At 36.2% G+C, this 27,229-nt stretch overlaps 1 protein-coding gene across 1 annotated transcript; it reads left to right on the top strand.

Annotated features, from left to right (window-relative positions):
* Window positions 1-421: 421 nt before the first annotated feature.
* On the top strand, window positions 422-27,093 carry LOC116419480 (EF-hand calcium-binding domain-containing protein 1-like). Its single transcript, XM_031940015.1, has 6 exons — window positions 422-1,471; window positions 12,015-12,170; window positions 14,529-14,633; window positions 23,212-23,363; window positions 25,944-26,048; window positions 26,981-27,093. The coding sequence occupies exons 1-6, from the start codon at window positions 1,387-1,389 to the stop codon at window positions 27,026-27,028; spliced, it is 651 nt and encodes a 216-aa protein (XP_031795875.1). The 5' UTR covers window positions 422-1,386; the 3' UTR covers window positions 27,029-27,093.
* The last annotated feature ends 136 nt before the right edge of the window (window positions 27,094-27,229 follow it).

The following is a 27,229-nucleotide window of genomic DNA, read 5'->3' as shown; positions in this document are numbered from 1 at the left end:
CAGAAAGTAATCCCTCTTTTCTACATTACTTAAGAACTATTGCTGTGTCTTCCCAGATCTGCAGGCTGAACACTCCTGTTCTGTCTTAGGACTCCCAGTCCAGTGCTAAATATGTTGCCCTCTGGATATTGGTCTATCAGAGAATGATCCCAAGAAAAATGAGGACAAAATGTCTGGTCTAACAAGGCTGCTTATTTATGCTAGCGTTGTTCAAACCTAATGCTGTATAATGTAACAGATTCACCTTAAATTATTCCTGCCAATCAAATCTTGAATTAAAAAAAATAAAAGGACTGTTTTATTTTCCCCAGAAGGATCTGTTGAAGCAGCCTTTGCTTTGTAGAAATCAAAAGATGCATGATTCCCTGACTGAAATTTGCAGATGTTTATAACCATTTAAAGGTGTTGTTCGGTAGAAAAATTTTACCAAATTAGATTGAGTAAGGAGACAGCCTAGCCTCTTTGATGATCATGTGATAAAGCAGACTGATGTAGCATCTTAGGGTTGGCAGAATGGTTCCTTCAACATGACCAGGTTATACAGCCTTGTTTTAGAACCTACCCCAAGGTCACGGCTAGGAAGGTTGAGTATGTGCTGATACAGAGTCCACCAGCGATGTCTCTGGTACTGACGGTGAGTTAGAAGGAAGGGAAGCTCCCTCCCCACAGACACCTCCCCATCACTACTGAAGGAGAGATTGTAGAGAAAGAAACACCTAAAGAAGATCATTTGAACTTTGGTATCTTAGCTCTGTGTGAAGATCACAGGTACCTCTTATGAATAATGAGCTTAAATCTGCTCTGCCTGTGTATAAAGGAGAATTGACTGGCGAAAAGAAATCGTATTCATTGTCGCTATTTTCCAGAAATTACCAAGGCAGTGACCAAGTGGAGACCAGGGTCCTTCAGTCTGGTTCCCTTGGAGCCAACTGAGATTGTCCCACCACATCCCTGAATAAGCCTTGTGGCAATGTTCTTAAATTAAACAACTCAAATCATCCTAAGACATTTTATCAGATCAGTTTAGTCTCTGTCAGACACATGAGGGAAACTGGTGCAAACAAGGATTAGGTAGTGAATCTGCCCTGGACTTCTAGCTCCCTGGCTGCCAGAACCCATTCCATCTCCCAGTGCTGTTGTGTTGGATGCCCTTGCTTTCCCTTTTGGATTTAGCTTCCCCAGCTTCCAGAGGCCTGGCCTGTGCTCTCCTACGTCTAGAAGGGCTCCATCTATCCTCTTTACCTTCAGAATCTTCTTTGTCTAGTTCCTAAATTGTTGGCATGACAACATTCTGTCCTGAGCTTAGCAGCTCCAGAGAGCACCTGTGGGAGCCTCAGTACCCCTTGCCCCAGCCTCCAGCCCCTTCCCTCTCCCCAAGCTCAGATCATGAACATGAAGAGAACAAGTGGTAGCATTGACTTGAGGAACCTCAAGAAGGCGGTGAAAGCCCTGAGCAAAGCAGCCACACATTGTGAGTACAGACAGGATATCTAGCTGCTGCTTAGTCTGGAACAGTGGCCGTGGGGTCTGTGTCCATGTGAGGGGTAGAGAGGTTTGGGGCCTGGACCTGGGATTTCGTTGGGGTGAGGAACTCCTGACACTGCAAGGCTGTGGTTTATAATCTGAAACAGTCGCCCAGAGCACTGAGCAGTATGGGGCCACACTTCCAGTGTGAGAAGGGCAGCTCCATGAATTCAGGTCATCTGAGCTCCCCTCTGCACAAACCCCCTCGTGAGGGGGATCATAGGGAGTATACAGCACAGAAAGTGATGTATTCTACTTTCCTCTTAGCCATTTATGAATGTTTTTTTAAAGTATTGTGATTAAATCAACAACAAAGTAATAGTATTTATGCTTTAAGAAGCAGACTGGGTAAGTTGATGGGAGTCAGGAAGACCTAGGTTCAAGGCCTTATCCTGGCATATATTAGCTGGATGGTTCTGCTCACCATGAACAGTTCACTTGGCTTTTTGGTGCCCACTAAATAATAGATCTAACTACCCTCATCCTGGAGTTACCCATACTGATAAAATGACAGGCCCAACCAAAAGGAGTTGAGAAAACATGACAATTTCTGGTCTGGTCACAGACTTGAGAACACAGGTATGGCCAGAGAATTCATGGATATTGGAAAAGCAAGAAATGATTTTTTTTTTTTTTAATAATCATTTGCATGTAACTTCCTATCACCAGGAGTGAGAGGAGTTCTCAAAACCTTTCTCTAGCCTACAAATATTTTCATCAACATTTTTAAAATTGGCAGATGTTCACAGTCCATTAAAGAAATACTAGATGCATGTAGCAATTATGTTGAATTTAATTGTATAATAATTAAAAATAAAAAAAAAACAGACTTTCTGGGAAGAAAACATCCACCTCATCAAAGATTGAAGAAGTTGTTTAAGTGTCTAGCAAAGGGAATGTGGAACAACAAGAAGTGTTTTGACGTGACGTGTTCTCAGAGGCCCCAAGTTGGAGTTGGCTCCATCACTGAGTACCTAGAGAATTTTAGGCAAGTTGGTTAGCTTTTCTCCTTTGTGAAATGATGTTGGACTTCAAAGATGATCCCTTAGGTCTCTTCAGCTCTAGATGTATAGTTTTAGGGATTCTTATCAGGCGTTCCTCTTATTTACTCTCCCCTCCATGCATTTTTTTAGTTCTAGTCTTGTCCTCAGGGATAAAGAACAGTCCTTTGGGTCAGTCTTCCATACCTACTCTAAAGGTCCCCCTTCTACTCTGTGGGCCTTTTAGGTTTCATCCTCAACCTTAATTTCTAGGCTTTTTATTATCTTTTTTAGTGTTTTAAATGATAAGACTTGTCTTTGTCCATCCAGCAGACTGTTTACTCCCTAGCAATATCCGTTCTTTCTGCCTGATATTCCTTCCTTTCTTCCAGAATCTACCATATCTGAAATGTTTCATAAAACAGAGAAGGAAGAGGTCTGTATTGGTGAAGGGAGTTTTCTCATCTGAGAGTTGCCTATTCCAGTGAAATTACCTGTGCAATGCTTTCCCTTTCTCTTACTCTGCCGTTGACATACATATACACACATGCATGCATGGATATGTGCACGTTTGTACATACGTGATATCTCCTTCCCTCCTCCCTCCTTGGAATGTAAGCTCCTTGAGGGCAGAACCTGTTACATTTTTGTCTAACTCTCCGGTGATAAACAGTGCCTTTAATATAATTAATGCTCAATAAATGATTATAGAGTAGTTGATTCTGCTTGAAGTTGTTGGTTTTTCAGTGACTCACACTGTCCCCTTTATCACCCAGGTTTTTGGGAGAAAAGGGCTCAACAAGATGACCCCATAAAATCCACTTTTTTCTATCTCTTATTTTAAAGAAACTTTTTTGTTTTTCTTTACAATCAGGATATCTTTGGATTCAGAGAACATGATACCTCTTTAATATGATTTCTATCATAACAATTGAGTTAATCACAGTAACATCATGTAATATTGCTGATATATGTATGTGTGTGTTCTTATACACAAATATATGTATATGGTTTTCATGATTTAAATTTCTGCATGGAAACATTCTTACTCTAATTTGAATAAAGATATCAGAAGTTTATATATCAAAACATAGATTTCTAAAACAACACATTGATTTCTTCTCTTAATTATCTTACCATTTAAGATCCATTTCATCATTTTGTCCTTAATCCTTTCACAAGTTCTACATAGATCTGTCCCTGATGCAAACATCTGTGTCATTTCTAGGATAGAGCACATTTTAGCAATTAATTATATACCATCTGTATACAGGAAACAAAAGGTTTGTAAATCTAAATCAAACATTTAATAACATCGTGACATTTTAAATAATGGGTCGAGAAATAAATCATTAAAATTTAATGAGGAAAAATGATGAGATGACATACCAAATTTCTGGGGTAAATGCTGGTAAAGGTGTAACAGCTCTCCCCCCAAAATGTCACAATTTAAAGTTTAATCTTCATTTCAACATTTTTCTCTATCTAATTGTCTGTTAAAGCTTGATTGAACATAAATAAACCCATAAATTAGCTCCTGATTTATAGCATTTTCTCAATAGCTAAGTTGTAAATGCTCATGTTGATAATTTAATGATAAGTTCTCTCCTAGGAAAAAGCTGCCTCCACCGTATAGCTGGTCAGAGCTAAAGCATTCAGAAGCAAAAATGTATCTCTTAAAATAATACATTAATAAAGTAGAAAATAAAAACTGAAAATAAATCTAGGATAAGCTCAAAAGACATTGGAATTTGGAGGAGGAACAAATAAAAAGGACTAGAAATAATGAACAGAACTAAAAGTTTTGAAAAAAACAGCATTTATTTACTTTTAAAAGCTAACCTGATGTAAAAGAGATAGGAAAATAAAACTGTCAAAATGAAAAATGAATAAGGTAAAACAAACTGGAAAATTTGATTTTCTGAATCTGTTTAACCCTATATGCTAGCAAAACTCCAAATTTAAAGAGACATAAGACTACCTACAAATAAGATACCCAACTGACCGTGCAAAAGAGATTATAAACAGTTCAGCTTTAAAAAATGAAGTTGAACAAGCCATAAAGAGAATACTTAAGAACTTTTGTGCCATATGAATGTAGATATGCATCACATCTAAAATGTCATAGTTTTTAGACAACTGGTTATTACACATTTGCCAACACACCTGAATATATCCCAGAAATTTTGGTATGTCATCTCATTTTCTTTCGCTGAATTTTTAGGATTTATTTTTTGACCCCTTGTTCAAAATGTCATTAAGTTTTGATTTAGGTTTGTATCTTTTGTATTTCCTGTATATACTTGTAGTTTTGTGCTTTGCTCTCAAAAAGGAGCAATATGACATCACTGTTAAGAGTCTAGTGTGTCACCTGGCTGATTAGATCCATAGAAGGTTGGAATGCTCTGCTTCAGGCTGGACACAGATGGTCCCCATGAACACTTGGGGCAGATTCTGTAATTATGCATCTCGCATTTCTTCTGAGCTAATTCAATCCTGCTTCAGTCACAGAGCCCAGCACCTTCTCTGATGAGGGCACACTATGCTGGGCCATCCTGTGTCAGTGTCTCCCATATTGTCCAATCAGTTCTAAAGTTCCTACGAGAGACCAAGAGTGTCCTTGTACCACTTTTTCTGACCAGCTTGTGAGCACTTGTTCTGAGAGAGCCCTCCATGAAAAAGTCTTTTTAGCCAGCGTACATATGGCATTCAAACAACATGGCCAGCCCAACAGAGTTAGGACCCCTGCACTGGAGTTGGAACGCTTGGCAGTTTAGTTCGAAAAAGGACCTCGGTGTCCGATATATCATCCCACCAGATGATTCAAAATCACCCTAAGCCAATTCAAATGGAAGCAATTCAGTTTTCCTGGCATGGTCCTGGTGGACTGCACGGGTTTCACAGGTGTACAATGAGGTCAGCACGAGGGCTCTGGAGAGCTTCAGTTTAGGAGACAGTCCGATACATCTCTCCTACTCTTTCGCTCGGAGCTTCCCAAATGCCAAGCTAACTCTGACAGTATGTGTGTTAACCTCATTATCACTTGGGACATTCCTAGAAGATATACTGCCAAGGTAAGTGAACTTATCCACAGCCCCCCAGCTTGTCTATTTGCTGTAACTGATGGTTCTACATGTGGATAGTGTGGGGCCGGCTGACTAACTCGTTTTTCTGGGTCTTAACTGTTAGGCCAAAATTAGCCCAAGCAGCAGAGAATCGGTCCTTTGTTATATCTCACTTTCAGAGACTGCATTGAGCACCCCATCATCTGCAAACAGAAAAGCTTGCACTAACACTCCCTCCACTTTAGTTTTGGCTTGTGGCCGCCTCAAATTGGGTAGTTTACCAGCAGTGCAATAGCAGACTTGGATGCTGTGTTTTTTCCTCATTTAAGGCGTTTGTCATTATGGCTGAAAACATGCTAAAAAGCATGGGAACAAGCACAGTCTTGTTTCACTCCACTGGTGACTGGGAAAGGTCAAGACCATTGTCCAGAACAGAACCCAGGCAAGCATGCCATCATAAAACTGACATACTAATGAACTTCTCTGGACAACCAAATTTTGACATAATTTTCCATAAGCACTTGACAGTATCAAAGGCCTTGGTCATGATGTACAAATCTATACAGACCTTGTTCTCCTGCTGGCATTTCTTCTGGAGCTGGAGCATATACAATATTGACTATTCTTGGCCCCTTCTGGAGCCACAGGCTCTTGGGTAGATGACTGTCTTCCAGGTGTAGCATTAACCTGTTAAGGAGGACTCTAGCCAGCAAGGACTCAGACCCTTTTCCCCCTCCCCTCCCCATATTTAGGTGATAAATATTTAGTTGTTAAAGCATATGCTCTAGACCAGAAATGCTTTGTTTACATCAGGGAGAATGAAATGGAATGTAAATAAGTTGATTGAATTAAACCAAGAATGATGGGTTTTATTTTATGTACGTTTAAAGTATGTGTGTGTGTGTGGGACATATATAATGAAAAATTCTACCTTACTGATTTTATAAGGCTGAAAATATAGTTTTATATCTATACTATGGAAGGATAAAGGAAACAAGTAACTACAGACAATTCACTAACCAGTATTAATGAAAAAAAAAAGCAATATATCAAAAAAATTGTACTATGACCAAGCTAGAAGTAGACCAGGGTTGCAGAAATAATTCAACACCAGGAAGACAACATAATTTGTCAAAAATGCCCAAACTACATATGTCAGTATATGCAAGAAAAGATTTTGATAAAAGTACAACAATACTGATTAAAAAAAACAATCTTGCAATGCCATAGGAAAACACTGAAAAGTTTCCCAATATAGGAATAAAGCAAAAATGACACCTTTTTCCCCACTGTTACTGGATACCATTCTAGAATTGCCGATGAAAATAATAAGAAACAAAAATTAATGGCATAAAGAGGCAAAAAGAGACAAAACTTAATCATTTGCTGACAAGCTACTAATTTGCTTAGAAAACCAAGAAACAAAGGGGCAATAGCTTCAGTAAAATAGAATATAAAGCATATATATAAAATTACCATTTTTATGTAGTAATAACAAAATTTAGAAGGAATTAATAAGATAAAACTTTTTCAAAATAACTAAAAAATACATAAAATATCTTTCAAGCAAACTACCAAAGCACACTCAATAGTTCTATAAATAAAATTATAATGTACTCTTCAAAGGAAAAGGACAATTTAATTAAAAGAATGTTTTAATCCTATTTGGGCTACACAAGTATAAAAATGATTGGCCAATCAGGGGTCCCTCTCAAGAGATAAACTAAAAACAAAATTCAGAAAGGATCATAATCTTAAGAGAAATTTTTGCATGTCTGTTGGAGAAAAGATGGTAAAATTACTTCCAGACCTTGAATTATGTCTTAAAATAGTCACCATCAAAAAAAAAAATTAAATAGACTAAATAGATAATCAAGAATGGTTAATAATTCAATAAACCAATGAGGTGAGATTTTGCACTTGTTTTCCTACTGCTACATATATACAAGCAGATTGGATCCCCATCATCATTGGCTATATCTCTGCCCAGGGATATCCCCTAGGAGGTGGTAAGACTCTTTTAATGGTATCAGATTAATCCCTTACATTTATATTCTCTTTCAATATCATTTCCAATGTTTAGCACACCAATATAATTTAACCTATTAAAATCTCCTTGATCTCATTAACAATCAATTAATTTTTACAAAGGAGATAGGCTTACAAAGAAATATGCTAACATGGGAAGTACAAACACATCCCCACCCACCTCAGGTGGGACCTCTCCCTTCTGCCACTAAGTCTCTGAGGAGAGTGGACTTGAACATTGATCTGCTAGAATCATTGCCTCTCCAAGGTCATATTTTTATCATATTTTAAATTATTTGTGACGTGAGGTTTTATTTATTTTCAAAACTTATGCATGGTAAACTTTTCAACATTGACCCTTATAAAACCTTGTATTCCAAATTTTACCCTTTTTTCTCCTATCCCCTCCCCTAGATGGCAAGCATATCTCCTACTTTAAAAAAAAAAAAAAAGAAAAACTCATCATAAACATGCATAGTCCAACAAAATAAATTGCTTCGATAATCATGCTCCAAAATGTATGTACTTCTGCATTTTAAGTTTATCACCTGTCTGGCAAGAGGAGTTCTGTTTATATTCAGTCTTCTGGACTCATGCTTTCTTATTGCTTTGACCAGAGTTCTAAAGTCTTTCAAAACTTTTTATGTCTAATATAGTCATCATTTAAATGGTTCTCCTAAGTCTTCTTGTTTTACTTACTCTGTCTTGTTCACAATGATTTTCCTAGTTTTCTCTCAAACTGTTTATTTCATAATTTCTTATTGCACAATAATTTTCCATTACATTGATAGGCTTTAGTTTATTAAACCATTTTTCAATATATGGTCCCTTAGTTGCCATTTTTTAACTACTATAAACACAACTGCTAAAATATTTCTGCACATATAGATCCGTTTAATATCCTTGGCATAGAAGCCTAGTAGTGTTATTGCTGAGTCAAAAGGTACGCACAGTTTAGTAGCTTTGGGGGCGTAATTCCAAACTGCTTTCTAGAATGACTGGACCAATTTGCAGTTCCACCAACGAGGCTCCTTGATGTGCCTTTCCCACAGCCCTTCCAACATTTGTCCTTTTCCTCTTGACTGCTTTGCCAGTTTGATGGAAAGAACCTTAGAATTATTTTAATACAGTCTGCATCACAGATTCCTGGGTGGAGAAGGAGGTTCCCAAACCCCACATACAGACATGAGTTGGCAGTTGTGCATTCTCTCTGGACTAGGCTGTCATTGCCCGGTCTCCCCTTTAAAGTCTGATAAACAGCAAACCAATCAACAGTCACTTAGGTGATTATTGTGGGCCAAGTGTTGTGCTTAGCAATGGGGACATAAAAAAGGACAAAAAAACCCAACACAAAAAACCAGTTTTATTCCTCCGGGGAGAGAGTCACAGGTAAATAAATAGGCTGTGAAGGGCACATAAAGAGCAGATAGAAGATAAGCTGAGAACAGCAGGAAAAGCCTCCTGTGGAAGGTTTTTTTTTTTTTTTTTTTGTATGTGTGTGTGTGTGTGTGTGTGTGTCTGCACGTACAGCATGTGCGATCCTGATCTGACTTTCAGCTCAGGAGAGAATACCCACAATTTCAAACCCTTTTCATGTTTTCTAATGGGAGAGAAAGAGTGAAAAGAAACCAACATGAAAAAGAGTTAGCATGTTCCAGCCTACTATACTGAAGGCTTTGAGAAGTGTTCCCTTGAGTGAAATGTGAAACTCAATTGAACTGAGTTATTTTACTTTCAGTGGGCATCCTCATTTATTATTATTATTATTATACATTTTCATATGTATACTTTCTCTGATGCTATGCACTTGAATAAATGAGTTTATTTGCTATATGTATTCTTTATAGATCTGGCATTTGGTGCAAAGGGAGTTAAGCCTTGGATGTTTAACTTAGGGTCTCTCTTCACCATTAAGGGATAGCAACCACAAGTGCAGCTTAAAGCTAAAAATTATTGCCCCAACTAAATATTGAAGCAAACAGAGAGATAACTCTAGCCTGCGCCCCCCTCCCTTTCTGAGGAGATCAGAGTAGTCAGTCTCTGGCCCCAATGCTTGCATGCTCTAGCAGGAACCAACATAGCCTTTGTAGAAAGATAGATAGCTAGAAATCTATATTCTTGCCTCTTTTGAGCCACATCTAATCATATGCATGTAATTATATATAACCTATATGGGCAAAACAAGGGTACATAGCACCCCATGCTTCATGCCTTTACAGTTGCATTAATCAAAATTCAAATGTCTTTCAAAGCTGCTTTTTCTCTGCAATCTTGTCAGTGTGTAAATTGCTCTTTCACTTTGTTCTATGTAAAATTTTAAAAGTTTTCACAAACTTTGAAATTCTCTATTCTGTACAAAAATATAATAGCTCTCTTTGTGATGGCAAAGAATTGGATATTGAGGAGCTGCCTAGCAACTCCTGTATTTTTGTGTATTTATGGTATATGAATATAATGGAATATTATTATTCTATAAGAAATGAGCAAGTGAGTTTCAGAAGAACTTGGAAAGACTTAAATAAACATGCTGAGTGAAGCGAGCAGAACCAGGCACATCATGTGACGATCAGCTGTGAGAGACCTAGCTCTTCTCTGCAATGCAGTGATCCAGGAGTACTACAAGGGAATTGTGATGGAGAGTGCTGACCATATCCAGAGAAGGAACTAAGGAGTCTGAATGCAGATGGAAGCATACTATTTTTTACTTTTTCTTGTTTGTTTTTTCTTTCTTCTGATTTTTCTCTTTTGTTCTGAGTCTTTTTTCATGACATGACTAATATGGAGATATGTTTAATATGACTGCACATGTATAACCTGTATCAGACTGCTTGCTGTCTTGGTAGGGAGAAGGTAAAAGAGGAAGGAAGAAAAATTTCAAGTTCAAAATCTTACAAAGATGAATGTCTTTCCATTGCAGTTGGAAAAAAATAAAATGCTATTAGTAAAAAAGAAACTTGTCCATTTTGTGTGTTATGGACTAATATTTGCACATATCACCACTTGTTGAGCCATTCTCCAATGGTAGGTATCCTTTTAGTTTCCAGTTTGAGTCTACTATAAAAGTGCTAACATCAATATTTTTGTACAGAAAAGTCCTTTTCCTTTTTCTTTGATGTGTTTTGGGAATGGGTTGAGCTGGATCTTGAAGGAAGCCAGGGAAACAGAGAGATAAGGAGGAAGAGCATTGCAGAATTTGTGATGGGAAAGCTAAAGATACAGAGTTAAAACATGGACTGTCCTGTGTAAGAAACAAGAGGACTAGGAGAGCTAGATCAGAATGAATGTGAAAGGACAATATCATGTAAGATAGAAAGGGCTCAGGTTCTAAAGAGCAAGAATTCTCCATATTTGATGAGAACAGCTGGGAAAATGCAGCAATTAGATTTAAACTAATTACTTAGAACACATGCCACAATAAACTCAAAATGGATTTGCAACCTAAATATTAAAAATTACCATTAAAAAAATGAGAAGAAAATCACAACAGATCTCTTTCATAGCTATGGTTGGTAGATAATTCTTAACTAAATATTGGATAATGGAAACATTAAAGCAAAAATTATTTTTATTTGATGAAATTTAGAAAGATTTGAATGCATAAAATTAATACATCTAGAGTAGGATAAGGAGAAAAACTTAATTGAAAAGAAATTTTCACACCAAATATCTCTTGATATCTCATATATAAAGAAATAACAAATATTTATGTATGTGTGTGTATAAAACCAAGAGTCAAGAATAGACATACTAATATACTTTTGGGAGAACCATGAATTTGTCCAATCATTTTGAAAAGCAATTTGGAATTAAGATTTTTTAAAATGACTCTTTGACCCCAAGATCCTACTGTTAAGCAAATTCTTAAGAAATTCGAAATCAGAAAAATCTTGAATATACCCATATATTGTTTGTAAAGTTGTGTGTGTATATGTTTTAGTAAAGAATTATAGTAAAGTAATGCCTTGAGGATTGGCCAAAACAACAGCTGGTATTTGAATGTAATCCAATTATAACATTATAAGCAATGATGGATATGAAAAATTTAAAGAATATAATTTGAACTACTACAGGACAAATTAAGTAGAATCAGGAAAACAATATACACAGGGATGTAAAGAGGAAAGAATGGTAAAACAAAACCAAGTGCTACTTAGCTAAAATGACCAAAATTGGATTGAGGAAAGAGTAATAACTCAATAATTAGAATGTTGAATTAGAAGAGATAAGGAGTCATTTAGCCTGACTCCTTTATTTTCTAAATGGAAGCAAATCAGGAATATGAAAGATTAAAAGTCCCGTTCACCAACACAGTGGCAGAAAAAAAAAATTAGAACACACTTCTCCCCAGCTCTTCACCTATTGTGCTTCATATTATATTAATTTAAAATTTCATTAATTTCCCTTTTTCATTTTACAGTCAACAAAAATGAAATGGAATGTCTTGTGAAACTGTTTTACTCATTTATGGAAAAGGGATATGAACAAGATACCCGAGGCGGCTTGGAGCGTAATGAGTTTAGAAACGTCCTACATACTGTATTTGGAATGACTGATGACATGCTTATGAACAGGGGTAAGAAGCCATAGCAACTGTTAAGTGCCACTTTTTATCAGTGATGTTCAAACTTTTCAGACAAACCAAATAACGAATGGGTATTTTAGAGAAAGCTACCTCTTATAGAATAATCAGTGGTCAGTTTCCTATATGAAAGTTTAATAAAAGATCCCTTTTGGTCTATTTTATAAAAGATTCTATTAGAATAGTTATCTGGGGAAATTCACTTAATATTTTTCCCCCTAGGGTATATCACACACACACACACACACACACACACACACAAAACACACACACACACACACACAAAACACATACACACACACACAACACTTAAACCAAAAGGTATTTGACAGTAAGGGCACTAAACATATTTTTAGAAAATAATCAAATGAAAAATTTACATAGTTCTGAGTTTTTTCCCTTTCTATTTTTAATACTCAATAACCATATAAGGACTGACTTTTGTACCAGACCCTGTACTAAGCATTGGGATACAAAAAAGAAGCAAAAACAGCCCCTGCCCTCAAGTTTGCCTTTTAATAGAGGAGACAACATGTAAATAAATAACTATATAAAATATGTATACACAGGAGAAAGTAAATTTTTTTCCCTTAAGGCAGTTGGGATAAGTGACTTGCCTACAGTCTCACAGCCAAGAAGTATTAAGTGTCTGAGGTCAGATTTGAACTCTCCTGAGTTCAGGACTGATGCTCTATCCCCTGTGCTACCTAGATGCCCCAAGAAGGTAATTTTAAAGAAGAAGATGTTAGAAATTAGCAGTGTCTAGAAAAAGATCTCCTACAGAAAATGGCATTTGAGCTAAATCTTTTTGTTTTAATGTTTTTATTTCCCCAGTTATATATAAAACAAGTTTTTTTTTTACATTTGTTCTTAAAATTTTGAGTTCCAGATTCTCCCCCTTCTTTCCCATACCCCTCATTGAGAAGGTCCATGTGAAGTTGTACAAAATATTTCCATAAAAGTAATGATGCAAAAGAAAACACAGATTTCTCTCTCTCTCTCTCTCTCTCCATATATACACATAGAATCTGCATCTCCCAAATGTTTTCTTTGTAAATCTATCAGCTTCATTGATCGCTACAGCTTGCCTTAGTTTTCCTGTTTAGTTCCTAGCTCTTTCTTGACAAAGACTGGCCATTCTCTTGGGAGGGCCCTTTAGTCCATCAGTCCCTGGGCTCTGCACACCTGACTTACAGCCCAAGCGTCTCTCTCCCTTCAGATAGCCAGTTGCTCTGAGCTCAGGTCAAGATTAAGCTTTCTGAATTGTACTGTGTCACTCTCTTCCAGATGTATGTTGGCCCTTGTGTGTGTTTTGTTTTGTCAAAATGGCTGATCATCTCTCATGTCCAAAGAGCATGGGCTGTAATCAGTGACGGACTCTCTTCCTGATGCCAGCTGGCAAGGTCATTGATTTCAGGAAGAGGGAGGCTCCACTCCTTCCCTTCCCTCTCCTTAGTCTCCAAGGCCCTGTGTTTCCCATGATCCCCATGAGAACTTGGAGCCTTCCTGCCCCCTCAGGTGCTGTTGTAGGCAAGCCTAATCTTTACCACCACTGACACTGTTTCAACTCTACAGACCTTAAAAATGGTAAATACACTCACTGGGAATATATCTCAAACCAATAATACCACTTCACATTTCTATAATACTTTAGGATTTTCCCAGGTGGAAAACTCTCTAAACATTTGCTTAATATATGGTAGAAATTATTTTACTTATATCTATATCAGGAATGAGGAATCTCTGGCCCACAGGCCATGTAAGGCCCACACAATCATCTGATCTGGCCCCACCAAGGCAACTCAACAACCAGGCAACAACAACCTCCCACTACTTGAGTTCTTTGAGTTGATAATTTTCTATCGCCTGCAAATGATGTTGTTAATATCCAAACAGCTCTTGGTAGGAAAAAAAGGTTCCCCAAGTCTGCTCGACATAAAGCAGGGATTTTTTTAGGTTACACATGTGCAATTCTTCTAAACATCTTTCCATACGTTTAGAAAAATATGCTCAAATGCTCAAGAAAAATCGGATCAAAAGAAAAAAAATGAGAAAAAAAACTGAAGCAGGGATTCTTAATAAATTTGGGGGATAACAGACCCTTTTTGGCAGTCTGCTGAATCCCTGGAACCCTTTTTCAGAATAATGTTTTTAAATAAAACATATAGAATTTAAGAGGAAGCCAATTATAGTGAAATATAGTTATCAAAATATTTTTAAACACAGACTACTGGTAAATAACTCCTGATCTACCATAGATATTATGGAATTATAATGAGAATAAGAAAGAATTAGAATTTGTCTCTTAATGGAAGTAACTATAAACTTACACCCTCTTTATTTACATTTCAGTGTTTGGTGCATTTGACAAAGACAATGATAATCACATTAGTACAACTGAGTGGGTTGAAGGATTATCCATATTTCTCCGAGGAACTTTTGAAGAAAAATTGAAATGTAAGAATTTCTGGCATTGGTATTATTTTAGACTGCCACAACTAGTCTTGATTTTACCTTTCAGTGATTTAAAAGCTAGTATACAAGTATTCTTTAAAATTTTATCCACTTGAATGGTTTTTAGTATCTCATCTGGGCTGACTAGAAAAATGTGCTATAAACATGGTGTGATTTAAAAAACAAAATAAACAAATTGGCCCATAAAATATTTCCCTCACCCAGCTCTTCTAGAATTTCAACCATTTATCCTCCAAGAATAATGTTTATCCTTTAAAAGTCATCTTTTGTAGACATTTTATCCTATTTCTAACATTTATATTTTGTTCCACTGATCTAGGTTTGTTTATTTTTGCCTAAGATTTCATAGTTTTAATAACTACTTAATAATGTTTTAAAACCTGTGAAAGCTGCCATATAATTATCAACTACTCCAACTCAAAATTTGTCATTGGTATTTTTAACAATTTCCTTCACATTTGTATTTCATTATGATTTATTTAGTTCTGTAATGAAGATCAGTGTGGATAGAGTATCAGACTTGGAGTCAGAAAGGCTCATCTTCCTGAGTTCAAATTCGGCCTAAGATGCTTAAACTGTACAAGTCACTTAACCCAGTTTGCCTCAGTTTCCTCCTCTGTAAAATGATCTGAAGAAGGAAACAGCAAACTGCTCCAATATCTTTGCCAAGAAATTGGGCCATGAAAAGTTGAAAACAAATGAAAATGACTTAACAATAATGAAGACAATTCTGTTGCATTAAATCAATAATAAGCATAGGAATTACTTCCACTTTTCATTATATTGATTTGACTTATTGACATTGAATTTTCTTTAATAATTTAAACCTTCCACTTATTTTTAATACATCATGTGTCTAAATATATTTGCAAATGTTATTTTTTAAAAATAAATGTCTTATGCCAAATTAATACAACTTTAAGTACCACTTCATACTTCATGGATTGGCTAAGATGACAAGAAAATATAATGATGAATGTTGCAGATGTGAGAAAACTGGGACACTAATACATTGTTGGTGGAGTTGTGAAATGTTTCCTCAGTTTATTGCTTCCCTTCTAATCTTGTCTGCATTAGTTTTGTTTGTACAAAAACTTAACATAATATAATCAAAATTATTTATTTTGTGATCAATTTGGAAGTGTGCCCATGGGGCAATCAAGCTGTACATATCTTATTATTATTATTACAGCTTTTTATTTATAAAACAAATGCATGGGTAATTTTTCAGCATTGACCTTTGCAAAACCTTCTGTTACAACTTTTCCCCGCCTTCTCCCCACCTCCTCCCCTAGATGGCAAGTAGTCCAATACATGTTAAATATGTTAAAGTATATGTTAAATCCAATACATGTATAAATATTTTTTATTATAGATTTTTATTTACAAAAGCATATGCATGGGTAATTTTTCAACATTGACCCTTGCAAAACCTTCTGTTCCAACTTTTCCTCTCCTTCCCCTCACCCCCTCCCCTAGGTGGCAGATAATCCAATACAAGTTAAATATGTTAAAGTATATGTTAAATCCAATATATGTATACATATTTATACAGTTTTCTTGCTGCACAAGGAAAATCTGATCTAGAAAGAAAAAAAAAATAAAACCCAAAAAGAAAAACAAAAATGCAAGCAAACCATAATAGAAAGGTTGGAAATGCTATGTTGTGGTCCACGCTCATTTCCTATAGTTCTCTCTCTGGGTGTATCTGACTGTCTTCATTATTAAACAATTGGAACTAGTTTGAATCATCTCATTGTTGAAGAGAGCCACACCCATCAAAATTGATCATCGTATAATTTTGTTGTTGAAGTGTATAATGATCTTCTGGTCCTGCTCACTTCACTCAGCATCAGTTCATCTAAGTCTCTCCAGACCTTTCTGAAATCATCCTGTTGGTCATTTCTTACCGAACAATAATATTCCATAACATTCATATACCACAATTTATTCAGCCATTCTCCAATTGATGGGCATCCACTCAGTTTCCAGTTTCCTGCCACTAGAAACAGGGCTGCTACAAACATTTTTGCACATGTGGGTCCCTTTCCCTCCTTTAAGATCTCTTTAGGATATAAGTCCAGTGGAAACGCTGCTGGGTCAAAGGATATGCAATTTGATAACTTTTTGGGCATAATTCCAGATTGCTCTCCAGAATGGTTGGATTAATTCACAACTCCACCAACAATGCATCAGTGTCCCAGTTTTCCCACATCCCCTCCAACATTCCTCATTATCTTTTCCTGTCATCTTAGCCAATCTGAGAGGTGTGTAGTGGTATCTTAGCATTGTCTTAATTTCCATTTCTCTGATCCATAGTGATTTGTAGCACCTTTTCATATGACTATAAATAGTTTCCATTTCTTCATCTGAAAATTGTCTGTTCATATCATTTGATCATTTATCCATTGGAGAATGGTTTGATTTCTTATAAATTTGGGTTCTTTATATATTTTTGAAATGAGACCTTTATCAGAACCTTTGGCTGTAAAAATGTTTCCCCAGTTTATTGCTTCCCTTCTAATCTTTTCTGCATTAGTTTTGTTTGTACAAAAACTTAACATAATATAATCAAAATTATTTATTTTGTGATCAGTAATGATCTCTAGTTCTTCTTTGGTCACAAATTCCTTCCTCCTCCACAGGTCTGAGAGGTAAACTACCCTGTGCTCTTCTAATTTATTTATAATCTCATTCTTTATGGCTAGATCATGAACCCATTTTGATCTTATCTTGATATACGTTGTTAAGTGTGGGTCATTGCTTAGTTTCTGCCATACTAGTTTCCAATTTTCCCAGCAGTTTTTGTCAAATAGTGAATTCTTATCCCAAAAGCTGGGTCTTCAAACACTAGATTGCTATAGTTATTGACTATTTTGTCCTTTAAACCTAACCTATTCCACTGATCAACTAGTCTGTTTCTTAGCCAATACCAAATTGGTCACTGCTGCTTTGTAATATAGTTTTAGATCTGGTACAACTAGGCCACCTTTATTTGATTTTTTTTTTTTCATTAGTTCCCTTGAAATTCTTGACCTTTTGTTCTTCCAGATGAATTTTCTTGTTATTTTTCTAGGTCAATAAAATAGTTTCTTGGGAGTTTGATTGGACTGTGCATATCTTTTTGCATTTGGCCAATTGTATTTTTTAAGGAGTTGTTTTCTTCTTTTTCCAAGCTGTTGATTTTCTCTGTGTATATCTCTTGATTCAGCAGTGTCTCTACTGGATCTATATCCCAAAGAGATCATAGAGAGGAAAAGACCCACATATGCAAAAATGTTTGTAACAGCCTTTTTTATAGTGGTAAATAGTTGGAAATTGAGTGGATGCCCATCAGTTGGGGAATGGCTGAATAAGTTATGGTATATGAGTGTAGTGGAATGTTGTTCTATAAGAAATGATAAGCAGGCTGATCTCATAAAAGTCTGGAACTGATGCTAAATGAAGTGAGTAGAACCAGGAGAACATTGTATACCGTAACAAAATTATGTGATGATCAACTATGACAGACATGTCTCTTTTCAACAATGTAGTGTTCAAGGTAATTCCAAATTGGAGTGGAAAGTATCATCTGCATTGAGAGAGAGAAATATAGAGATTGAATGTGGATCAAAGGATAGTATTTTCACCTTTTTGTTATTGTTATTTAATTTTTGGTTTTTTGCTAAAGATCATACAATTAAAAAGTGTTTAGTGTCTTGAGACCCAGATTTGAACTCAGATGCTCCTGACTTCAGGGATAGTGCTCTATCCACTGTGCCACCTAGCTGCCATATTTTCTTTGGGGCCTTTTTTCCTTTCTCAATTTTTTTCTCCTTTTGATCTGATTTTATTTGTGCAGCATGATGATTATGGAAATGTATTTAGAAAAATTGCACATGTTTAACTTATATTGGGTTGCTTGCTGTCTTGGGAAAGGGGCAGCAGGGAGGAGAGGAAGAAAATTTTGGAACACAAGGTTTTGCAAAAGCGAATATTGAAAACTATCTTTGCATGTGTTTGGAAAAATAAAATACTATTAAAAATAAACAGAATAAATTTCTTCTGTCATGTTTGGTTTTTTCTTAATTTTTATGATCATCCTAAGAGAGGATTTTAATATTTTTAATATTTTATTTTTTCAAACTATATGTAAAAACAATTTTTAACAATCTTTTTTTAAATGTTGAATTCTATTGAGAAGGCAAGAAATTTGATATAGATTATATATGCAGTGATGAAAAACATTTGCATATTAGTCATGTTGTGAAAGAAAACATCCCCCCCAAAAAGACAGTTTAAAAAAAAAGTATGCTTCAATCTGCATTTAAACTCCATCATTTCTTTCTCTGAAGATGGATAATCTTCACAATAAGTCCTTCATTTTTCATCATGAGTCCTTCAGAATTGTCTTGGATAATTGTATTTTTCAGAATTGCTAAGTCATTCAAATTTGATTATTACACACATTGCCATTATTGTATCCACTAGTCTCCTGGTACTCTTCAATTCACTTTGCATCAGAGTTCATATGTAAGTACAGGTTTTTCAGAGAGCATCCCTCTTACCTTATCTTATAATACATTTTGTATTCCATCATGATTATATACCACAAATTGGGATAAGTGCCAAATTGCTTTCAAGAACGGTTGAATCACTTCAAAACTCCAACAAAAATGCATAAATGTCTCAATTTTTCCACATCCCCTCCAACATTTGTCATTTTCTATTTCTGTCATATTAGCCAATATAATAGGTGTGGAGTAGTACCTCAGAATTGTTTTAAATATAGTGACTTAGAACATATATAGATATGTTCTCTATATAACTATATATAGAGATATAAATATCTATATATAACTAGAGATAAATTTTATTATTTTGTCAAGAAACTGCCTCCTTTGATCATTCATCAGTTGGGGAATGGGTTTTATTTTTATAAGTTTGACTCCATTTTCTAACTATTTTAGAAATGAGGCCTTTATCAGAGAAACTTGCTATACATTTTTTCATACTTATATTGTGTAATAACCTGTATTTTATTTTCCCCTGTTTATTTTACTCACTTTCCTTTTACCCTGTCCATTTTTAGAAGTGTTTGGTGTCTGTCTGACTTTTACCTCCACTAATTCACCTTCCATTCTATCAGCCTCTCCTCCTCATATCTCCTTCCCCTCTGACTTTCCTATAGGTTAAGATAGAGTTCTATGACCAAGTGTGTATATTATTCCCTCTTAAGTCATTTCTGATGAGAATAAGGTTAAATCGTTATTCATCCCATGCTTAACATTATCTCTCACTGTAAAGTTCTTTTATATGAGATCATTTAACCCATTCTATCTTTCTCTTTCTCCTTCTCCCGCTATATTCTTCTTTCTCATCCCTTCATTTTATTTTTTTAGATGTCATCCTATCTTATTCAATTTATACCCATATCTTCTGTCAATGTATACTCCTAACTACTCTAATAATGAGGAACTTCTTGGGAATTACAAATATCATCTTCTCATGTAGGAGTGTAAACAGTTTAACTTTATTGGATCCCTTAGGATTTCTCTTTCCTGTTTACCTTTTTGTGCTTCTTTTGAATTTTGTACTTGAAAGTCATTTTCTATTCAGCTCTAGTCTTTTCATCAGGAATATTTAAGTCTTCTGTTTTGCTCAATGTCTGTTTTTTCAACTGTGCTAGATAGATAATCCTGGCTCTTTTGCCCTATGGAATTTAATTTCCAAACCCTCTGATCCTTTAAAGGAGAAACTGCTAAATCTTGTGGTATCCTGATTGTGTCTCTACTTTCTTTTGGCTATTTGCAATATTTTCTTCTTGATCTGGGAGCTCTGGAATTTGACTATCATATTCCTGAGAATTTTAATTTTGGGATCTCTTTTGGGAGTTGATCTTTTGGAGTCTTTCCATTCTTATTTTACCTTCTGGTTCTAAAATCTCACAATAGTTTTCCTTGAAATTTCTTGAATATGATGTCTTGGCCCTTTTTTATTTTAATCATGGTTTTTTAGATAGTCCAATAATTTTTAAATTATCTCACTTCCATTTATTTTCCAGGTCAGTTGTTTTTCAATAAGGTATTTTACATTTCCTTCTTTTTCACTCTTTTGATTTTGTTTCATTATTTTTTAATGTCTCATGACTCCATAAATGTTTCTCTTGCCCAATTCTAATTTTTAAGGAATTATTTTCTTCAGTGAACTTTTGTGCCTCCTTTTCCACTTTGCCCATTCTACTTTTTAAATAATAAATGTTTTCTTCAGTAAAATTTTGTATATCTTTTCCCATGTGGCCAAATATGCTTTTTAAGGAGTTCTCTTCAGTGAGTTTTTATTTTAAATATCTTTTTTCATTTGGCCAATTCTGTTTTTTAAAGATTTTTTTTTCAGTGAATTTTTGTAACTCTTACCACTTGGGTTATTCCGTTTTTTAAAGTGTAATTTTCTTCATTTTCTCTACCATTTTTTTTTTTTTTTGGTGCCTCCTCTACCAAGCTGTTAACTCTTTTTTTGTGACCTTCCTATGCATTATTCTTATTTCTTTTTCATTTTTTCCTCTATCTCAATTGTTTTTTTTTTTTTAAATTCTTTTTTGAACTCTTCCTGGAATTCTTTTGAGACTTGAGACCAATTCACTTTTTTTTTTTTTTTTTTTTGAGGCTTTAGATGTAGGTATTTTGATTTGGTTGTCTTCTGAATCTGTTTTGTGAGTTTCCTTGTCGCCATAGTAACTTTCTAAAGTCAAGGTCTTTTTTGTTGTTGCTTTGGTGTTTTTTTTTTTGTTTGTTTGTTCACTTTTCCATTTTATTTATTAACTTAACTTTATGCTTAAAATTGGGCTTTCCTCCTGGGATGAAGGGAACACTGTCCAGGCTTTAGATATTTTATGCTGCTACCCTCAGACCTACTTCGGGGGGGGAGGGTCTGTATATTTTCAGCTCTTCCACAGTGGTATGGTCTAAGGAAAGGTGTGTTACTACTTCCTGGCCTGTGCGCTGTTCTATGACCAATCATAAACACTCTTTTCCACCCTAGAACTGTCACCATTCCCCTTTGGTCCAAAACTCTGGTGTGTTACTGCTCCTCCTCACCCTGGGACTTTGTTCTAGGACTACAGATCCAAGTATGAACAATATGAGTCCTGCACCCAGTATCAGCAGAGACCCCTATAAATCTCCTTCTGACCAGTTGTCTAATCTATTTTCTTTTTTCTGGCTCAGAGCTCCAGAAGCTGCTACTTCCAATTTAATTGCTGCCATTCCCCTCCCTTTCTTTTCTTTCCCCCCATCTTAGTTCAAGGCTGTTACCTGCTCTGGACAGCTGGACTGCCCTGACTGCTGTGTTCCATTCTCACCCACTGCAAGACTGTTCCTGCTGACCTTCTAAGTTGTCTTGGGCTGGAAAATTGTTTCCATCCATCTTTTTATGAATTCTGCTGCTCCAGAATTCACCTTAAGGCATTAAAGATGTTTGGAGGGGAATTTGGGAGTACTCAGACAAGTTCCTGCCTCTTCTTGGCCATCTTAGTTCTGCCAAGGATTCAGATAATGTTTAATGAATTTCTTTTATATCCTGCAACTTTGATAAATTCTCTTCTTTTCCTGAAAATATATGCATTTTTTAGGTAAACAATCATGGCATCTGCAAATAATGTTTTTACCAATTCATTTTCCCGTTAATTCTTATTTTTTTTCTTACTGTGATTTTTCACGTTTCTAATGTCAAAAAAAAAAGTAGGAAGATGTATACTTTTATTTTTACCTATTTTAAGTGATACCTAATGCTTTAATTTTGGTTTCAAATACTGGGTCTTCTTATTTTGTCCATTTTGGAAGTTTGGGGCCTAGCAATAGGCCCCAGTCTCATTCCGATTAGCCTAGGAGCTTGGAGTTGCCGTTTATTCTGTGGGCTGGCTCACTCCTCTCTAATCAACATGGTTCCCTTTCCCCCCACAGTAACACACAAAGGTTCATCACAATGATGATATACTTAGTGTGGCCACCTGTGCATACATAGCCCAGTGCAGCTTGGAACTCCAAAGCTCAAGGGAGGCTCAGACTTCCCCTTATCAGAGATTACTGGTATGTACAAGCATGGCCAGCTTCTTAATGTTTTTCCATTAATTTTCAAGTAAGTATTTTTTGTGTATGTAAGGAAGGAAAAATCTGTTTCTTTCCCTTCTCATTAGCTTTATTTTCAATTACAAACAAATGTCATCTTATTGAAAGCTTTTTCTACATTTTCTGACAAAATTGTATGATTTACAGATTTTTTTTTTTTTTGTTTGCTTTCCCAACGTTGAATAATCCTACTTAATTGTTGAGAATATGTTGCTGTATTATATTTGCAAATAGTGCCATACCATAGATGTAAAGCTGGAAGGAGTTGAGGATCAACTTGGGTCCTGTGACACCACAGGATGCCAAGGTCAGTGCTCTTTCCATTGGGCCACTTTGCCTCCTATATTTTATAAAATATAATATTAATGCCATAATGCATTATGATAGTTAAGGAGGAAATGAAACAATGTTAGTTATTTACCTAAAAGTAATGCTTTTCCTTACACTTTAAAAAGACTGTTACCGAGTTTATTACTTGAATGGGGATGGATACATTTCCCAAGATGAAATGTATGATATGCTGAAGAACAGTCTCCTCAAACATTCAATTGAAGAAGAGCCAGATGAAGGAATAAAAGAGTTAGTAGAAATAACACTGAAGAAAATGGTGAGTATGCAGTAAATGGTGAGTATGTAAAAAATGACAATTTAGTTTTCTGAACAGAGAGTGAACAAAAAAGGGAAAAATTGCTTGTTTTCTACCAAAGGCAACAGATAAAATAGAAGTATAAGTATTGGATCATACAATTTATTACCAAATAAAGGCTATTTTGATATCAAACATTTAGTCTTTCATAAAACGTTATTTATTAGAACAAAGTCTAGTTTCCTAACTAGAATTTATGGCTGGACTATTATAGATCCCTTACCTAGTTCCTTAGATGCTAATCTCCCCCTCCAATTCTTCTACACGACATCCACTGGATTAATCTTGCTTAATGGACATTTTGTGGCGGTAGCATAGAATTGAAAGAGCACTGGACTAAGTATTAGAATCCTCCCTGTAACATGTGCTCATTGAATGGTCATTGGTAAGGTGCTTCATCTTTCTTAACCTTTCCTATCTGTAAAATGGAAATAACCTGGTCCTCGATTTTCTTATCTGTAAAATAGATACCTGGGAAATCTTAACTGCCTCATTGAGTAGTTGTTGAGGATCAAATGGATAGAGGGGGAACCCCTTTTATTTTTCAGATGAGGAAACTGAATGTTGAGAGAGGTTTAGATTTAAGTGACATGTCACACAGCGGTCAGATCCTATTTGTGTTTTAAGAGTCAGCTAGTCTTTTCATCCACAATGTTTTCTCTGGTAATTCTAGCACACATTGTTCTTTCCCTTATCTAATCCCTTATATTATTATGAAATTTAGAATTTGATTATGCAGCTTTGCTAATTATTTGATGTACTTTGTGTTCCTCAACTAGATGTTCTTTCAGGAAGGGATCATATCCTTATCTACTTGGTAACTCATCATGTACTCAGCACACACAGCTTTGCATAAATAACAATGGCTTCTCCCAAAATACTTGGTCGTTCAATATAAAGTGATTTGGTGACCCACAGTAGTTTGATCTTTTATTGGTTCTGATAAATAACTGATAATATCAAACACCAAATGTAGTAGAAGAGAAGGAGGCCCAGGATGGAATCCTGAGGGATCTCTACAGTTAGAGCTGGAAGATCCAAATAGAGACAGAGAAATGCTCAGATAGGGAAGAGAATGTCCTGAAACCACAGAAAGGAGAGAGTGATCACTAGTGTCAAAGGCTGCAGGGAGACTGAGGAGGACAGAGAAAAAGGCCCCTGAATTTGGCCATTAAGAAACCACTGACCACTCTGGAGAGGGCAAGTTCAGCGGGATGGCAAGGTCAGAAGGCACACTGTAAGGGGTTAAGAGGAGAGAAAAGTGGAGGCCCCGATTGTAGATGGCCTTTTCAAGGAGTTTAGCAAAAAAGACAGAATACAGGATGGTCATGAGGGTGGAAAGATTAAGCGAGGGTTTTCTGAGGATAAAGAGACATGGGCATGTTTGCAGGCAGAAGGAAACGAGTCAATGGACAGGGAGAAACTGAAAATGATGTGAATGAGGATGATGGATAATCTGTTAGAAAAGTGATGGAATGGATCAGTTGAACAGATAGAGCAGCTTTGGTCAGGAGAAGGCCGGCTCATTATGTGAGACAGGGGTGAAGGAAGAGAATGGCTGAAAGCATCTGAGTGACAGATGAGAAAAAGGGGAGAAGGGAGCTCATGTTCTCAATTTTTTCTGTAAAAGGCAAGGTCCTCAGCTGAGACAGGAGGAGGAGGTGGAGCCATGGGAGGGTTAACAGGATGAGATTTGGAGAGTGGTTTTAGAGGAAGATACAGTGGGATTGCCTCGAAGCAGTGAGGGCCTATTGAGGTTATACAAGCTATGTTTGTAGTTACATGATTTTCTCCATCCTCTCTCAGCACCATGTCTGTACGCCTGAAGGTGGGGGAATAATCCAAAGCGTGAATAGAAATATAAGATATCAAGAAATCAAGTTGAGGAGGAGAGGTAGCTTTGCAGGGGAGATGGTCTAAAAGGAAATTAAAGGGTCAAGGGATGGAGGTCCCAGTGACAATGAAAAGTATTTAGATAAGGCAGGTAGAGGGAGTGGTGAAAAATGGTCAGAAAAGGGATTTTGGAATTCTCAAGCATGAAGGTGGTACGTTTGTGGGTGATGACAAGATTGAGGATATGACAATCTTCCTGTATGTGGCTTAGGTTGGTGGAGTTACAAACTCAGGGAAGGTGAGCAGGTTGAGGAAGTGAGTGGTTAGAGTTTCTGAGAGCATCACTATATATGCTCAAGTCCCACCAAGTATGAGAACAGGTTTTGGGGAAAGAAGAATTGTGAGCCACGTACCAAACTCATTGAGGGTGATGGGAGCGATGGGAAGATACATTGGAGAATGTTGGGCCTGAATGACCCGTATTTAAATTTGACCTCACATGCTTACTGGCTGTGTGATGCTGGGCAAATCATTTAACCCTTCTGCTTCAGTTTCTTCATCTGTAAAATGGAGATAATAAAAGCACCCAAATTTGAGGGTTGTTGTAAGGATAAAATGAGATACCTGTAAAGGACTTTGTAAACCTTAAAAGTGTTAAAAAAAAAAATGCTATTATTACACTAAAGAAAGGTTCATCTTCTTTCCTAGGATTATGATAATGATGGGAAACTGTCTTATGAAGACTTTGAACAAGCTGTAAAAAAGGATCATCTTTTGATGGAAGTGTTTGGTCCATGTTTACCAGGAACTGAGGTATTAATAAAATCTCCCCCTTAATGCATGTCATAAACCTACCAAAGAAGGGAAATAGAATAGCCTACACCCACAAAGACCCAAGAAAGTGCCCCTAAGCAGACCACTTCCCCATAAAGTCACCTTTTCCCTTGCATTAAATATGGCAGCCATGAGATTTTACTCCATTCCTATCTAGAGTTTGCTCTGAAAGAATTTGAGTTAAACTATGGGAGGGGTACAGCTCTATTAAGCTCTCTCTCTGCGGCGAATCCCCTTAAAATATACAAAGAATATATTCAATTCAACAAGCATTCAGTGCCTACTATGTTCAAGGAAATGGGAATATAGAAACAGAAAGAAAGCAGTCCCTGCCCTTGGGAAAATGACATTCTGCTGGGGGCGGGTGTGTGTGTGTGTGTGGAAACTCAAGAGAAGCAATATAAGATAACTGTAAAAGCAGGAGGGCACTGTGGGTAAAAAATTTAGCATGGAGCTATTATGACCTGAGTTAGAGTCCAGTCTATGACACCTGGTGTGAGTTGGTACTGCCCTTGGCTGTTCTTTAGGGCTCTATCTCTTTAGAGCTCCATTGACTGCCCCATGGAGAATCCTTACATGAGAAAATCACATCTGGTCCAAAACGAGGACCTCAAAGTTAGAGACAGTGTGGGGATGGACTTGGTGAGAAAACCTGGAAGACTTGATGGCTCATCTTAAAGATGGTTTTGCAAATAGTCCGTCAGCTGTCCTCCTTAAAGACACCAACTTCTTTCCAAGTACTGCTCAAGCCTTTTCTCTCTAAACCAGGTGTGGATACAAGGAAAAGTGGGAAAAGTTAAAATTTTAGCAAAATTAATATTTCAATGAGTCACTTGTTAAAGATGCATGTGAACTAAACTACAACAATGTATATCCTAACATATTCAATTATGGCCCATTTTGTTTTCCAGAAATGTCTTGAATTTGAAACTCTGATATTCAAAGGCAGAAACACTTAATTTCAACTTTGAACAGCTAGACCCTGGGCAAACGCAAATGCAAATACAAAAAAAAAAAAAAAAAAGGATCCTGACTGCTTTGAACAATATCTACATTATGAATCATAGTTGACGAATTCATATACACGAAGTAGTCTGTTAATTTAAGACAGAAGCATAATAAATGTGAAAATAATGGAGTATCCACATTTTAAATATATA

This window comes from Sarcophilus harrisii, chromosome 5, assembly GCF_902635505.1.
Source record: "Sarcophilus harrisii chromosome 5, mSarHar1.11, whole genome shotgun sequence".
NCBI lineage: Eukaryota > Metazoa > Chordata > Mammalia > Dasyuromorphia > Dasyuridae > Sarcophilus > Sarcophilus harrisii.
The sequence above is the reverse complement of the archived record's forward strand: the minus strand, read 5'-3'. Positions and strand labels throughout refer to the sequence as shown.